Genomic DNA, 16,684 nt, shown 5'->3' on the forward strand with positions numbered 1-16,684 from the left:
CTCGATCCGGATGATTATCATCGGACCATCTGGATCCGGCAAGACGCAATTGTTACTCAATTTAATAATGAGATGGATGAAGTGGGATAAGTTGTATTTGGTTGCTCCTAGCGTAGATGATCAACGATGCTACGAGGTGTTGAAAGATTTCAACGAGAATGCATCAGCGATCGCTAAAAAAAATGTTATTGAGTTTATTACAGATATCAATGATGCACCGGGTATTGATGATATTGATGGCGACGTTAACAATCTAGTCGTGTACGATGATGTTATGTTAGATAATCAAAAAAACCCAGCTAGGATATTTTCCAGAGGCAGGCATAAAAACACTGACGTGATATATGTCACTCAACGATACACTCAGATTCCAAAAGTAATTAGAGACAACTGTAATATTCTTGCTGTGTTCAACGGCGTTGATACACACACGCTACGAAATATTTGGCAGACATGGTGCGGCGGTGACATGGACTTTAATGTTTTTCGAAACTTTTTTAGTCATGCTCAGTCGACCCCACATGGATTCGTAACGATAAATTTACATGATCCTCGGACACGATATCGTATCGGACTTGACCAAATATTCGGTTAGTTGTAAATAATTTTCATTGTAAGCAGCAGAGGGGGCGATGACATCGACGCGGTCGTCGATGTGCTTACCGGACGCTGACGACGCTGGGGATCGGCGCGCAGAAGGTGTTAATTAAACCAAATGACGACGCGACGATCCCCCAACGACGTCGTCGTTTTTTTTTTACCAGGCGCTGACGACACTAGATCGTTGAGTGCAGAAAGTAATAATTAAGCCAAATAACGATTGGACAAAATGTCCGATTCGCCCCCTCGGCTGCTCCCCCCACCCCGCCTCTCAAATAGTCCCTAATATCATTTCATTCTTTTAAATGAAGGTCTTTTCACTTTTCACTCCATTTCTTTTTCTCCCCGTGAGTTAAAGTTGTTTTACTTTCTTCTTTAGTTCCAATACTCATTCTAAATCTGACAATAAATGCCATGTGGATTGATCAGTCCCCATTCACACTTGCCTATTGGCGACTAAACTACAACACACTGTATTGTGCTGTGTTCTAATTATATTGGCGAGCTCATGCCTTTGCAGTATTCAGGATTGCTCTCGAGAGCAGAAAATATAAGGAATCGGTGCAAACAGACTAAAATGGCTGGGGATAATATCAACATTTCAACCAGGAAGTCGGAAAAGTGGGGAGAATGATCTTAAATATAATGTTTTCTACACGTTTTCACCTAATGCTCGGATGTACAACAGAAACTGCGGTGAAACTTTGAACAAGACATAAAATAGAACAAACATCCTACCGAATTTGTAAAGGTGATCACCGTCCAGACGTTTAATGAACTTAACAAGTTCATTTTAGATACGCATTTCCATCTCCTGTAGAATAAAATTATTAATGTTTAGCGCAAAACGCCGGACAGGAAGAACCAACTCATCTTCAAAATCCATATAATTTACCCAATTGTTCTCAAAGCAGTTAGTTATTCCTGAATTCAAATAATCTCATAATATGATTCAAAATATAAATTTCCCATGATAAATAAATTCTCAGCAGATCATATTGCAAGGTGTGTATTATAAGACACAAGATTTCAGATATAAATAAATCACACCCGAATATGCTTGCAAAGTTATCCATCAAATATAAAGAGTAGAAACTACGCTTTCATGAATAAATGATGTGGTTGTCTTACCGATCGTTACAACATTGATTATCTGGAGAAAGAAGTCGAAAATTTACATTACATAGAGTTGAAAATACAACAATTTCTATACTTACGCTATCCAGATGTTTGTGCATTCCAACAAAACTTTGGAACATGCTGTCCCATCATTTTAATAGCCATGTTTTCCTGTCACCATACCTTTGTCTAAGAAAGAAATTATACAATATACTATTGGAGTGTCTGTCTCCCTCACTCATTTTCTGTTCAATATTTTATGGTGTATTTTCACTCATTTTATGGACAGCATTTATCTTTGCACAATGTGTAACACTTTTTCTTTCATTTAACTTTCCATCTTTATAGGTACTGGAACAGGCACGACACCAACATCATCAACCAAAGGTAAATATCCGTTCCATTGTTTGTATACTTCTTTTTCTCTGAATGGTATCATGTTTCTTACTTTGCTTCCTTACTTCATTTTTACTTTTGGAAGTACAATAAACACCATGTGCACTGACCATTTTCCACTAACATCTGTGGAGCTGGCATTAACATTACAACCCGCTATAATATATTTTATAATTTTAATAATATTGTTGAGCTCAATCTTTTGCGCTATTCAGATATGATATTTTAGATTCGTTTCTCATTTTCTCAGGGGTAATAATTGCTGAAATGTGCATAGTACGATTAGATTGACAATCGACCGATTCAACCACAAATTGGCACATGTACAGTATATTACTAATGTGAAATGTAAATTTACTACACGCCCTCACTTGATGTGTGTTACAAGGAGTATCCCGCATACTTCTGAACATCACCGACAAATTTCCATCAGCAGTATATACTTACGGACAAATCGTATTATTTCAATCGCATAGAATTTGTGGAAGTCTCGTACCTTCTATTCCCGGGGTCAGCTTTTAACGAAATAAATATCACTTTAAGTTTGACACATGTCTTATGTCACGCAGACACAGATATATTCTTTCCGTTCCTCTCTTTAATTTCTGTTCCCATGACATGCACCTAGAAATAGTTACTATTCCTCGTGCAGCTGGAATTGGGATCCATGGTTTACAACGGAAACTGATGGTTGGGGGTCAATGCCTAGGAAAGAAATATATTAACTTGCCTGTACAGGTATGCTACTTAGGAAGTCAGTTTCCAGTGTTAAGCATATTGACGCTTTGTGGCAGGGGTGGGTTATTCATATCTACAGATAAATCTTAATCTGATGACACATCCTAAGAAAGGCTGGAACTCGCATATGTTTGAAAACAGTGGATCATTAAGCCTGTTTAAAACTATACACATCTTTCTTACAACTCTATCTTGTTTTATTCAAGCCCCAGATACGACTAAGAAAGAGAACCAAACAGTGACAGGTAATGTACATAACTTCTGTCTCTTTTTGGATCGTCCGTTTGACATTTACAGAGATGCCGTTTATTGCTATTACTCTCTAAGTCTTTTTAGCACCTTAACTGGAAATTTGGCTGTCAACATTTCTATCCGTATCAAATGAAACAACGTTTCACATTGTTTAAAGATATTTGTATCATTTACATGTTTCACCTTTAGCTTTGAAAACAACTATGTCACAAATAACAGTCATTTTCGATATTTCTTTTTCATCACCCTTCTCAAGCCGTCTATCTTGAAAAATTGCATCCTGCCTTTTTTTTTTTGCAATGAAGAAGAACAATTGTGACGAGTAGAAATAAGGCTATTATAAATTAAAACTTTAGATTAATTGGAAATCACATGTATATGTAACTTATGAGTCCCTCTCTTTCTCTCTCTCTTTTACTCTCTCGCGCCCCCCACCCCGCCTCTCAAATAGTCCCTAATATCATTTCATTCTTTTAAATGAAGGTCTTTTCACTTTTCACTCCATTTCTTTTTCTCCCCGTGAGTTAAAGTTGTTTTACTTTCTTCTTTAGTTCCAATACTCATTCTAAATCTGACAATAAATGCCATGTGGATTGATCAGTCCCCATTGACACTTGCCTATTGGCGACTAAACTACAACACACTGTATTGTGCTGTGTTCTAATTATATTGGCGAGCTCATGCCTTTGCAGTATTCAGGATTGCTCTCGAGAGCAGAAAATATAAGGAATCGGTGCAAACAGACTAAAATGGCTGGGGATAATATCAACATTTCAACCAGGAAGTCGGAAAAGTGGGGAGAATGATCTTAAATATAATGTTTTCTACACGTTTTCACCTAATGCTCGGATGTACAACAGAAACTGCGGTGAAACTTTGAACAAGACATAAAATAGAACAAACATCCTACCGAATTTGTAAAGGTGATCACCGTCCAGACGTTTAATGAACTTAACAAATCCATTTTAGATACGCATTTCCATCTCCTGTAGAATAAAATTATTAATGTTTAGTGCAAAACGCCGGACAGGAGGAACCAACTCATCGTCAAAATCCGTACAATGTACCCAATTGTTCTTAAAGCAGTTAGTTATTCCTGAATTCAAAGAATCTCACTATTCCTCGTGCACCTGGAATTGGGATCCATGGTTTACAACGGAAACTGATGGTTGGGGTTCAGTGTCTAGGAAAGAAATATATTAACTTGCCTGTACAGGTATGCTCCTTAGGAAGTCAGTTTCCAGTGTTAAGCATATTGATACTTTGTAGCAGGGGTGGGATATTCATATCTACAGATAAATCTTAATCTGATGACACATCTTAAGAAAGGCTGGAACTCGCATATGTTTGAAAACAGTGGATCATTAAGCCTGTTTAAAACTATACACATCTTCCTTACAACTATATCTTGTTTTATTCAAGCCCCGGACACGACTAAGAAAGAGAACCAAACAGTGACAGGTAATGTACATAACTTCTGTCTCTTTTTGGATCGTCCGTTTGACATTTACAGAGATGCCGTTTATTGATATTACTCTCTGTCTTTTTAGACCCTCAACAGGCAATCATGTCTGTGAACATTTCTATCCTTATCAAAATGAAACAACTATTCGCATCGCTTAAATATATTTGTATCATTTACATGTTTCACCTTTAGCTTTGAAAGCAACTATGTCACAAATAACAGTCATTTTCGATATTTCTATTTCAACACCCTTCTCAAATCGTCTATTTTGAAAAATTGCATCCTCCTTCGTTTTTTGTTTTATTTTTGTTTTTTTTTGCAAAGAAGAAGAACAATTGTGACGAGTAGAAATAAGGCTATTATAAATTAAAACTTTAGATTAATTGGAAATCACATGTATATGTAACTTATGAGTCCCTCTCTTTCTCTCACTCTCTTACTCTCTCGCCCCACCCTCTCAAATATTCCCTAATATCATTTCATTCTTTTAAATGAGGGTCTTTATCCTTTGTCTGTGTGAAACAATGTGTATTCTATTTTATTGTCTTAATTTCATAGCTCCAGGAACAAGTACAACATTAACATCTTCGAGTATAGGTAAATATAATTTTCACTTTTCACTCCATTTCTTTTTCTCCCCGTGAGTTAAAGTTATTTTACTTTCTTCTTTAGTGCCAATAATCATTCTAAAACTGACAATAAACTCTATATGGATTGATCAGTCGCCATTCACAGTTTTTCATTTTTCAACTAAACTACAATACACTGTATTGTGTTGTGTTCTAATGTTATTAAAAAGTTGTATTTTCTTCTTTAGTTCCTGTAATTATTCTAAAACTGTCAATAATATTAATAATATTGGTGAGCGCAATTTTTGCGGTATTCCGATATGACATATGAGCTGAGTATATTACTAATGTGAAATGTAAATTTCCTACACACGCTCACTTTATGCGTGCTACATGGTGTATCTCGCATACACCTGAACATCATCGTAAAAATTCCCTCAGCAGTATATACTTACGGACCAAATGCATTATTTGAATCCTAAAACCTGTGGAAATCTCGTACCTTCTATTCCTGATCTCGGCATTTTACGAAATAAATATAACTTGAAGTTTGGCACATGCGTCATGTCGCGCAGAAACAGATATATTCTTTCTGTTCCATTATCTTAACTTCTATTCTGTTGGAGTTCCCTTTAGAAGTAGTTGCTATTCCTCATGAGTCGTGAAGCCATAGTTTGCAACATAAACTGATGTATTGAGTTCAGTTGGTAGGAAAATGGAACATTAACTTTCATGTACTGGCATGCTACTGATGCAGTCAGTTTCCAGTTTCAAGCATATTCATGTTCTGTCTTAGGGGTGGGAGATTCATGTCTACAAATATATATTAATCTGATCACAATTCAAGATTCTGTCTAAATAGCAACAGTCATGTCAATAGTGGAACAAAACGTCACGTACTGTCCTCTTTTCTGCAATTTAAGTAAAAGGCATAATTTGCGTTTTGAATGTATTTGCGGATTTGTACCGTAAAAATGTTTTTACAGACGCGTCATATAACAAGCATGTATATACAATTATGACTATCAAGCACGTCATTGTGTGAAAATCAAAGCGGATGGTAATAGGTAAGAGTTCTTTTTTAAGTGCATTGTGTTCATTCTAAGTCCCATTTTAACAGAGGCTCGAACTCGCATATGTTTAGAAACAGTGGATCTACAGATCTATTTAAAACTATGTATTTCGTTCTTACAATTTGTATTGTTCTTTATTGTTCGTTTATTAAAGCACCGGAAACGACTAAGAAATACAACGAAACTACAACAGGTAATGGATTAAAGGATTTTATCTCTCTTCAATTGACCGTGCTTTCGTCATCACAGATGAGCTTTTTGGTATTCCTTCTCGAACTCTTTTTCATTCCCTTATCTAGCGGTTTTGACTGAAACATTTCAATCCTTGTCAGCATAAATACAACCTTTCACTTTCCTTAAATTTATTTTTATCACTTACATGTTTTACTTGAAACGTCAAAACAAAAATATCTCAAATGACAACCATTCTCTATATTTCGTTTTGAGCTATTAAGTCGTACTTTTTTCGAAAAACTTTATCATGCCTTTACTCTATTTCTAGGTGAAGGATAACACTTGTGCCTGCCTTAAATATGGTTGTTATTACTTAAATAAAAGGTCAAGTACCAAATACAGATATATATAACAAACGGTCATTAAGAAAATCCAACACATAATACAAATTAAATATGCGTGACAGTACCAATCCTCCCTCTGTATATAAAAATTGTTCTTGAATTTTTCTTTCCTCCCTTACAGCTCCTGGAACAAGTACGACACGAATACCACTAAACCAAAGTAAATATCCTTTTTTCTATCTTTTGCTTTTGTAATTCTCGTATTGAGTTCAATTTCCTTGATATTCGTCCTTATTTCATTTATGCTTTTGCAAGGTCAATAAAGACCATGAACATTGACTATTTACCTCTCACATCCGTATAGTTGCATGGAATTACAGCCCACTGGCAACATGTAGAATATAGATTTATTATTATTGCGACATTCTAATTTTAAAAAATGTTATGTGTAGTGCAAGGAGTTTTGGTTTTACACCTAAATATACAGGAAAACTTCCATCCTCAAGACATTGTATGGACCGTACGTTCTCGCTAACTTGTTAATGTGGTGTCTGTGAGGCTTTTTATTTACATTTACATTACCACTTTAGTGGCAAACATGTGTAGCCATTCTACATATTTTGAGATGATGTGGCATGTAAGCAAAGCAATATAAAACATTTCTCATGATTTCCAACAACATATATATTCCTTGCATGCGATGTTGTCGAGTAACAATCGATATAGATACGCTAAGTGTTTCACGTCTTACATCTGTAAGCATAGGTTATTGTTAGGGTGAATAAATATTCAGCGTTTCATAAAGTGGATGATACCATCTTCCGGTTACACTATTTTTGTCACACATAAAAATGATGGTTTATGACTATGACTAGTTATTATCGTCTTCTCTTGTTCGATGTATCTATATACATAAAGAAAAAGAAGAGCGAAATAAGATAGAAACAAATTTGTCTAGCAAAAGAAGTTTCTTCGATAATAACTATAATACCTTAAGAGAACAACTATTACCTCGCAAATCCAGCCCCATGATTAAAACATTTTAACTCAAAGCTGTGAGTTATCTGCCCACCTAGGCTGCAGTTAAATAGTATGATCTCCCCTTAAAACCGGAATTGGTGTCAAATCCAGTGAAATCTTCAGCTACTACTGGAGCGAACGGCACGCTGTCTGTATGGATGTAACTGTGGGGAGGCTGGGAGTTAGTATGTGCATTACGATCTGGTAAGTATTATGGAATAAACATTTGTTTTTACTAGAACAAGTTGTTTCTTCTACAAATAAATTACCCGATTATAATGCCTTAGAAAAAATACGAAAGAGGCGGAAAAAGATACGTTACCGTACAAAGAAAACACCATCTAAGGTCCACAAAGATGTTTCAGACAGCTTTTTGATAATTATGCTGGAAAATACTTTCCATATGTCGGGGAACGGCTGCGAAATTGAAAATTTGTCCTTATGAAGAGTAGGTAGCCTTTTGCTCCACGGCTATTCATCAAGCCCAATCGTGTTGAGCTTTTTTAGGATGAAAGATCTCTGGAGAAAAAGACTGTTGATGATCTCCATCCCAGAGCATGGATATTAACATACTTTGGTGAAAGCTTAGCTGTGTAGTATTGTCAAATACGGAAAATAAAAGTTAGAGAAAAGTGTTTCTCATATGCAATGTTTGTATCGACTGTCCTAACGTTTTGAGCTGAAATGCTAAGCAATTTCGTTGGTAAGAGGCTATTTCCGATATGCAGAACCATTAATTCACTTTGTATAGGACGAAAGTGTTTGTGTTGGTATACGGTATTTTCACTCTGTGAGGACCAGAAGAGGCGTGGTCTACCTGAACATAACTGGTCGGTCTTCCTTAAATACCATTTCAGAGCTCGCACTGAGTCCAGTAGAGGACGTTGAGATAAGTGTACAGAGTAGACAGGAATTATAACCAAAGTCTGATTACCTATGTACGATACATTGTGCTTGGCAATGAAAACAAGCGCCGAAATTAGAGATACTAGCCCGTTTGTCGGAACTGCGTCTAGACGGGTTCACCGAGAGAATATGTATTTCCCGAGTCTGTCTGCCGTTCGTCAATGCATTGAGGAGGCAGGACATATATGAGAGGTGACCCAATTAAATTCTTGAGAACCGTTCAAACAGTGTCAATGGACTTGTGCAATGGAAAGGGACAAAAGGCTGGACAGGTCTTTAGTTTGTCTGATTTTCTTTCCCCACGATAACGTAGTGAAACAGTGATCGTGGAACTGTAGCTTTTAACTGTGATTGCTGCTTACTGCTTCTCGTCGAAGAGCCATAGAAGGTTAACTATTGAGGTATGGACTCTAAAGGTTGTATAAAGTATTCTTGTTCGCACCACTATGAAATAATATTCCATTGCCATCGTACGCCTTTAAAGTAAAGGAGCAATCTCACTTAAGAGATTTCATCACCACTGGCTGCGATAACTGTTTTGTCCTGGGTGCGTATTGTAATATGATCCCGATGTGCATACTTAAAAACTCTGGGTTGGGATGAAAGACCCACCGTCGTGGTTGCTTAAAGTAGATGAGAGAATATCACGAATTTCCTTGCGATTCTGTTTCGAGATAGATGATGTTGATCTAAGATTTCCAGTCTGAGTGGATTAATCAGGACTCTGATTCGTTTGCTTCCTTATCACCTTCGGAACCTTAGGTGTTGGAGAAGAATCCTATACCTATGACCGTTACAATATATAGAGTGAGCATCGATTATCCAGACCATTATTTGCTGGACTGGTGTGAGAAACACTGGAAATTTTCCACTCCACTTTCTCGCCAATAGGTCCATTATATCTCGATATCAAAATGGCACATATTGTGTGAAAACCGAGGGCTGAGAGGCAGTCTTTTTTGTATTAGTTGGTTCATGTGTGACACTGAGTCTGCCAATTCATTAGCCAGCTTAAGAGATATCGAACTTGTACCTGGATTTCTCGCTGGAGACGTCACTTTAGAAAATCCCAAACAAAAATATAAAGTTCTGTGGACATGGTTCTGACTTGACGTTTGAGATAAGTCAGCAAAGTGGAGTTGTCAGGAAGAATTAGAACTAACAACCCTCCTTAGCATACGGTATGAAGATTGGCACCGAAAAATAACAAACTGATGACAACACCAATGACATCCATGCAGAAATAAAGGTCAGTGGATAGAAGCTGTAAACAGTCATAAGCTTTAATTACTTGCAATCAATTATCACAGATGAGGGCTCCAAACCAGAGCTACTTTGCAGGATTGCTCAGACAATATCAGCAATAACAAAGTTGAGACTAATATGAAAAACAATAAGACTGTTTTTGTGTTTAAATAATAATAATGCGCTCGATTGTCATATCCATTTTTCCGTATGTTTGTGAAACAGTGATGTTCACATCAGATTTACAAAGTAAGATTCAGACCTTGGAAATGAGATTGTACCGCAAGATCTTTGGCATTTCATACATTGATCATGTAACCAACAAAGAAGTCCGCAGCAGGATTAAAAGATGCAACGGCCCCTATGAAGACCTCATGACCACTGTAAAAACAATCAAAATGAAGTGGTACGGCCATATTTCAAGATCGTCTGGACTGTATAAAAACAATCTTGCAAGGTACCGTGTGACGGTACAGAAGAAGCGGTAGAGAGAACAAGAGGTGGGAAGACAAAATTAAAGAGTGGACAGGCATGGGATTCGGAGATTCCCAAAGGGCAGTAGAGAACAGGGAAAGATGGAGAGAATCGGTTGTAAAGTAATTTGTGGTGCCCCAACGACCTCTTGGGTTTATGGACTGATGATGATTATAATGATTATGGTGATGATGATGATGATGATGATGATGATGTTGATGATGATGAGTTTACAGATTATAAAAGTTAATCCAATGCTCAAACGGACCAGTCTGGGTTTAGGCTGCATAATCATTGTAATGGGAGCCCAAAAAGACGACCTACGGGTAAGAGGTTCACTGCGGCATGGAGGAAGCATAGCATTCGAAGGAAATATTTAGTAGATTGATTGTTACTTATAGACAAACAATCCACCACTGTGTTAAATCCGTTCTTGTTTCTGTGGAACACGTAATCTGCTTATGTAAACAATGAGTTCCAGACCTAGTTAACAGAAGTCGTGACATAGTACAAGATCTGCGATGACGTTGTTGACAAGGAGACTGAAAATAAGACGGAAGATAACAATGATACGATGCATTGTTCCAATATATAAGTAGCCTCTTGATTTGTATCCTGTTTTTTTTCTGTTGTTATTTTACGAATCACGGAACTTCTTGAAGCCTTGAGAGTGGGTACGTGAAGTTTTACCTCTTACAAGTCGACATCGATTGTGTAATCTCCCCAATGGGCGGCATTTAGAACCAGTTGTTGCATTCCATCGTGAACCGGAGATAGTAAAAGAATTGATTGAATACACTTAGGTTGACGACCATGTGTTCAGTGTTGCGTTTGTAGCTTCATGAACTCTTGGCAAAAGAGGTGGAGCACTGAACGTGATGCACAGTCCCCGCAAGCCACTTGTCTGGTCTACCTGTCGTCAAAGCAAATCTTCCCCATTCAGCAGCGAAATAATGTAACCTTCCCTTACCACTATATGGTATCACGGTACAAATTGTTTTTCCATATACCTCAATGCTAATGTTTTGTGAAATAAATATACTTTCTGTCCTACTTGAGCATGCATGTCACACACTGTCATACAGAACAATGCTAGATTGTCAATTTGACAATGACATAACCAGGTACTCCATTGCATTTAAGAGAGATAACTCTACTGGAACTAGACAGGGGTAAGAGTTATCTAGTCACAACAATCACATTTTCAGCCATGTGTACCATATTTTAAAAAAATCATAAAAAATACAAAATATGATCTAGATAGAAATTAACACAAGCTCACATGTTGTCAAGAGGCTCAACCTTTTTTTAAGCCAAACAGAAAGTACAACTCTTACATAATGCACCAATCACAGCTAGCGTTGTTCTTTAATTCTGAATACAATGTTCCCTACACCTTAAGCTCCGCCCACCTGGACTTGCGCAATTGGTACCGTTATACCATATGTGATAGTGCGGGCGAGAAATTTGTGTCATTTGGGATAGGAAGGATCTCGTAGAGAGAAACTCTGGCGCAAATGATTGTCCTCCCTTTGACTCTTTTAAACTTTTGTCCCAGAAAAATGGTTCTATGCAGTTGTAAAAGCGGTAAAATTGCATCCCAGTGGCTTGTGCTCTTGTGACGCTCCTGTGACCTTTTCTTGATTGCCTTGCAGATCCCTCCGCTATAGCTGAGACTGTAAGAGATGGAAAGAATCTATCGTCGGTGGCTTGTTGAGAACTCTATCTACCTAATCATTAAATAGGAGATTAGATGATTAAAGTTGCGAACGTAATTTGTCCTATGGTGGTGTTAAGAATGGTGGAGGTAGAGAGCAATACATCTCGTTCCACCAGTTGTGAGTTCATAGCTGCTGTTACGGCCATAGCCATAGTATGTCAAACCTCTATTTTTAAGAGGTAGAAATTCTATAAACTGGGTCCTACGAATATCCCGTGAGATAGAGGTGGAGACAGTAAGCTGCGTTCCACCTATTGAAAGATTGCCATCAATTTTAAATGTAATTTTTATCCCATGGTTACAAAGTCACGAGTCAAATGATGGGTATCCAAAATTGAAAGCTGGTGTTTAGGACATGTAGAGCCTCAGAAAACAATTTGCGGGAAGGCGTCTGCGAGAAAAAGCGAATATAGAGCCATGGAATTTATAAATGACGATGAAAATAGTATACAATGTCAGTAAATTTGCCAGATTGTGAAAGCAACTGAGAGCTAATTATTCCATATTCAATAACCATTTTATGTTGGAACTCTATACCAGACAGGTGTCGTAGAAGAATGAGAAAATTAGAATTATGGTGGGAGGAAGCTCGAGGCTTCTTCAGTTCTTCAGTTATGTCACGTATGATAAGCACCAGCTATAAAGTCATGTATAAGCTATAATTTACCCGTCTTGAATAGTACCGCGGCGTTGTGTTTGATGTCCAAACTTTGCCGCAGGCTAGTGTTAATCTTACTCAATGTTACCGTGACCAGCCAGAAGACCGAAAACTTAGTTGGCGAAGGCGACCGTTCTCATCATTTAACAAAGGCTTGACGTATCATACCTCTGTGTTACAGCTTAGTCCTAAGATCAGAAGGAAGTCCGCGGGGTGAACGAGGCGTGTTCTTATCCTTACCCACGTTGACAGAAAGTGAGACGGACATTGTCCGCTAAGTTTGATTGGAGCGGTCCACAGCGATGTCCAATCAATACTTTAAATATAGGGCGTGACTACAATTCGGCGCGAATTATACCATCTAATTAGCAAAGGAAAATTTTAGTCTCGCCTAATAAGATTGCTGAGCAATATAGGTTACTCCGAGGAAGACACTCGTAATTTTGGCGGAAATACTTAGAGTTATATGTTACCGTGACCATTTAGAAGACTAAAGAAACGGAAAGAAAAAGCTTTGAAAATGTCAGTAAGTTATTGGCTCGATTTTTGCAGAATATTACGCATCATAATTGTAATTATTTGTGGTATGTATACTTAGTTACTAGGATCGTTTAGTATGTAGAATTACCATTGTAGTGTTTCATTTACATGCGTATTTTAGAAATGGGCATGAGCCTACGTATATAATTATTAGATACGAGACGGAATTATGTAGATTGTTAGCTTGTGGTCGGTATTAATTTTGTAATTCGCTATTAGGTTACTTCGTAGTAAACTAGTGCATTTATTAATGCGTTATGTTAGAATTTCCATATGCTTGAATTGTGAATTTGGAAAATGGGAGAAGTGTGTAAGATTAGTTACTATGGATGTATGCATATATCAATCATGGATATTAGAATGTCTGTGTACTTTGTATGAGTTGTAAGGTAAAGAAATGCACCTGATTGTAGCGATATTGTTTAGTATATCAGGATTAGGAATACGTGTTAATGTGACAGAATTTATTGATGTATTTTTAAGAAGTAATTGATACCGTGCCGTATTATGACGTTGTTTTACCATACAAGAACGAATGGGTATCTCGATGTGAATGAATGCGTGACCGACGAAATTTATTAGCCGTTATTTGATGATAGGCTGTGGGTAGTGTGAGATGTGAGGGCTAAGGAATAATATTGCACAGTCCTTGTGTTCTCACAGGAAGGTTTTTAGGGGACACAGAACTTCAGGTTCGATTGAGTCCCGAGTCTTCAAGAGTTGGAGACGGAAGTGAGACTAGATGAAGCAGTCGAAGTCGACGAAAGTCTAGTTGGTGGAGAGAAGGTGGAGGAGGAAGAAAATGAGTCTGGAGGAGAAAGAAGAGGAGGAGGTGAAGGAGTATAGAGAAGTCGAGGAGGAGGAGAAGAAATTTAGAGAAAGTCGGGGAGGAAGAGGAGAAGGAATTGAGAGAAATAGAAGAGAGAAGAATACCACAGATGAGTAGAATCCAAGGACAGGTGGAAATCTATCTCACACTGCTAATAACGTGATGCAATAGGCTATTAAAAGGTCGAACGGAAGGAGTGAAATTGGGAACATGAATCATTTTAATCATTGAATTGTTGTTAAATTGTTATTCATTGAACTTCAACCTTTTTGTATATTTAACCATCTAACCGTCGGCATTGCTGACTGGGGGGCTCGGAGCTTTACATCTATCTTTCACGAATTTAACTTCCAACCAAAATCGAGCCTTGGTGGGACTCCTATAATAGTTTAAATAAAATATTGGGAGCACCCCACCACAGCCATAACAACAGCACTATTAAATGAGTTTTCTATATAACGCACCAGACTTACGCTTTTTAATATAGTTATAGCAGTTTCAGGATATTTCATCTTAATCCGAGCATGTATGTACTAAAGGCGCCCAAATGCATGACGATGGCAAAGTGTTTACACTGAAAAGTCAGAAAATGTATCGTCGACGATCGAAATAACAGAATAATTGGAATGTATAGATAGAATTACTTCCCTTCGAAAATGACACTCCTCCAGCTTGTTCTTAGGTTGAAAATATTCAAACTGCTTGTTCGAGTTTTGCTTGGCCTCTTTGTCTATAGAGAGCATACTACTCGACACGAACAGAAGTAGTCACTGAAGATTATACGGTATTTGGCACCAATCCCGGTATCAAGAGGAAATCGCTCTGCTTAGCTGCCACCTAGCTGGGTAGATAAATTTTAGCTTTATAAATAAAACGTTTTAATCTGAGAGGGCTGAATTTGGAGGAAGTAGTAGTTCTCCTAAGGTATCATGATCAGGTAAAGTATTGGAAGAAGAAATAAATAAATATTTGGGAGATATGTTGTGTCACAAACAGAGAATTGAGATTAGATTTACATGTATTTGATTGAATTTAATTTCTTTGGAAACAGCAATATATTTTGCTTCCTGTACTGACAAGTTACTCAAATGGTCAATTTCATTCTTGCAAACATATACATATACTGTCATAGGGGTCTGAGATTGATAGGTTCATATGTATTCGAATTGGACAACACATCACAGTTCTGTCAAACTTTAAAAGTTAGTTGCTTGAAAATCAATATTTAATGTAGTAGCAGCGGATTCCTGTTTAAATGTTGTGCTTTCCATAAGTACAACGGGCAATGGCCTCAACGTTTTCTGTCTCTTTAACTAAAGTCCTTTCGACATCAGCACATACGCCCTTCAGTGATACTGGACCCAATCTCTTTCAGACACAAAACAATTTGTATATTCCTTTGAAACATTTCTATAATTACACCTTTCCCTTTTGCCTTTAAATATTGCTATGACATAAACAATTACTCTGCTAGTTAATTATCTTTCATCACACCTATCAGGATGTTGTCTCGAGAAAATGTGTTCTGTTTGTTTTTCCTCTTCTATGTCTAATTGGAGTTACACCATAAATTATTGGAAAGAAGGCTATTTCTCTGTGTAATGGAAAACGTACATATCGGAATAAATAAAATATGCATATATTCAGGATGATGTACTGGTAACTTGCTAAATAATCAAAGCAATAATTTTTGACTGTCATTCCCAAAGGATCGATTCGACATAGTTAGCATATTCATGCACTAACGCAAGCTAGGGAGAGGGAGAATTCATATATATAAACGTACGATGATCGAGTGTTTTTGTTGTTTGTTTCTTGTTACACTGTTTTAAGTTATTTATTTGTTGTTCTGATGATCTACATACAATGTTGCAGATGTCACTTTTGAGCTGTCGAAAAGCAATGTGTATATTGGAGATAATGATGTACAAATGGCCTGCAATATATCAAACTATTCCGGCCTCACAAGAGTCGAAATTTATCAGGAATTACAAAGCATCGTCAACATCACGACAAGCAATAGAGTTGTAAACACGAGTAGAGTGGCATTAAAAGAAGGAAATATCACTACTAGTTCCGCAATTGTGCGCATTGGCTTCAGCAACCAAGTCAGCTGCTGGGACAAAGGACGATACTATTGCATTGTGACGGGATACCGGATTTCAAATGTAACACTACAGTTAGATCTGCTGAGTAAGTTTTGAAATGCACGAATACTATATATATATATATATATATATATATATATATATATATATATATATATATATATATATTCATTTATTTATTTAATTATTGAAACGTAAATAAGGTCTAAAGGACATTATGTCAGTTTTGTTTGAGATTAGAAACATTTTCACTGAGACGGTTACCAACCCATCATTATTTGAGAATTCCATTAACACAATAGATTTTATGCAGCGCGTAGTTTTCTTTCAGTAGCATCCTACGATGGTGCCAGTATATCGAGTCCAGTTTTCAATAGCCAAGATCATTGATCCACATCCTTCTTGTTTGAATTGGAACTACATTTATCAACAACTCTTTGCTAGATAAGACGAC

At 37.1% G+C, this 16,684-nt stretch overlaps 1 protein-coding gene across 20 annotated transcripts in view; it reads left to right on the forward strand.

Moving 5' to 3' along the window:
* Positions 1-16,684, forward strand: part of LOC149771348 (uncharacterized) — a 106,815-nt gene that overhangs the window by 53,339 nt on the left and 36,792 nt on the right. For 18 of the 20 annotated variants that reach the window (XM_089948593.1, XM_089948572.1, XM_089948578.1 and 15 more), the window contains 5 exons: positions 4,528-4,566; positions 5,129-5,167; positions 6,367-6,405; positions 6,912-6,950; positions 15,998-16,315. In XM_089948593.1, the coding sequence (XP_089804719.1) occupies positions 4,528-4,566; positions 5,129-5,167; positions 6,367-6,405; positions 6,912-6,950; positions 15,998-16,315 (474 nt within the window). Of the gene's footprint in view, positions 1-2,067; positions 2,107-3,059; positions 3,099-4,527; positions 4,567-5,128; positions 5,168-6,366; positions 6,406-6,911; positions 6,951-15,997; positions 16,316-16,684 lie in introns of all 20 variants that reach the window. The other 2 variants (XM_089948573.1, XM_089948579.1) reach the window with 2 other exon arrangements.

The sequence above is a fragment of the Sinohyriopsis cumingii genome, unplaced genomic scaffold, assembly GCF_028554795.1.
Source record: "Sinohyriopsis cumingii isolate HCF-2022 unplaced genomic scaffold, ASM2855479v2 utg001938l, whole genome shotgun sequence".
Taxonomy (NCBI): Eukaryota; Metazoa; Mollusca; class Bivalvia; order Unionida; family Unionidae; genus Sinohyriopsis; species Sinohyriopsis cumingii.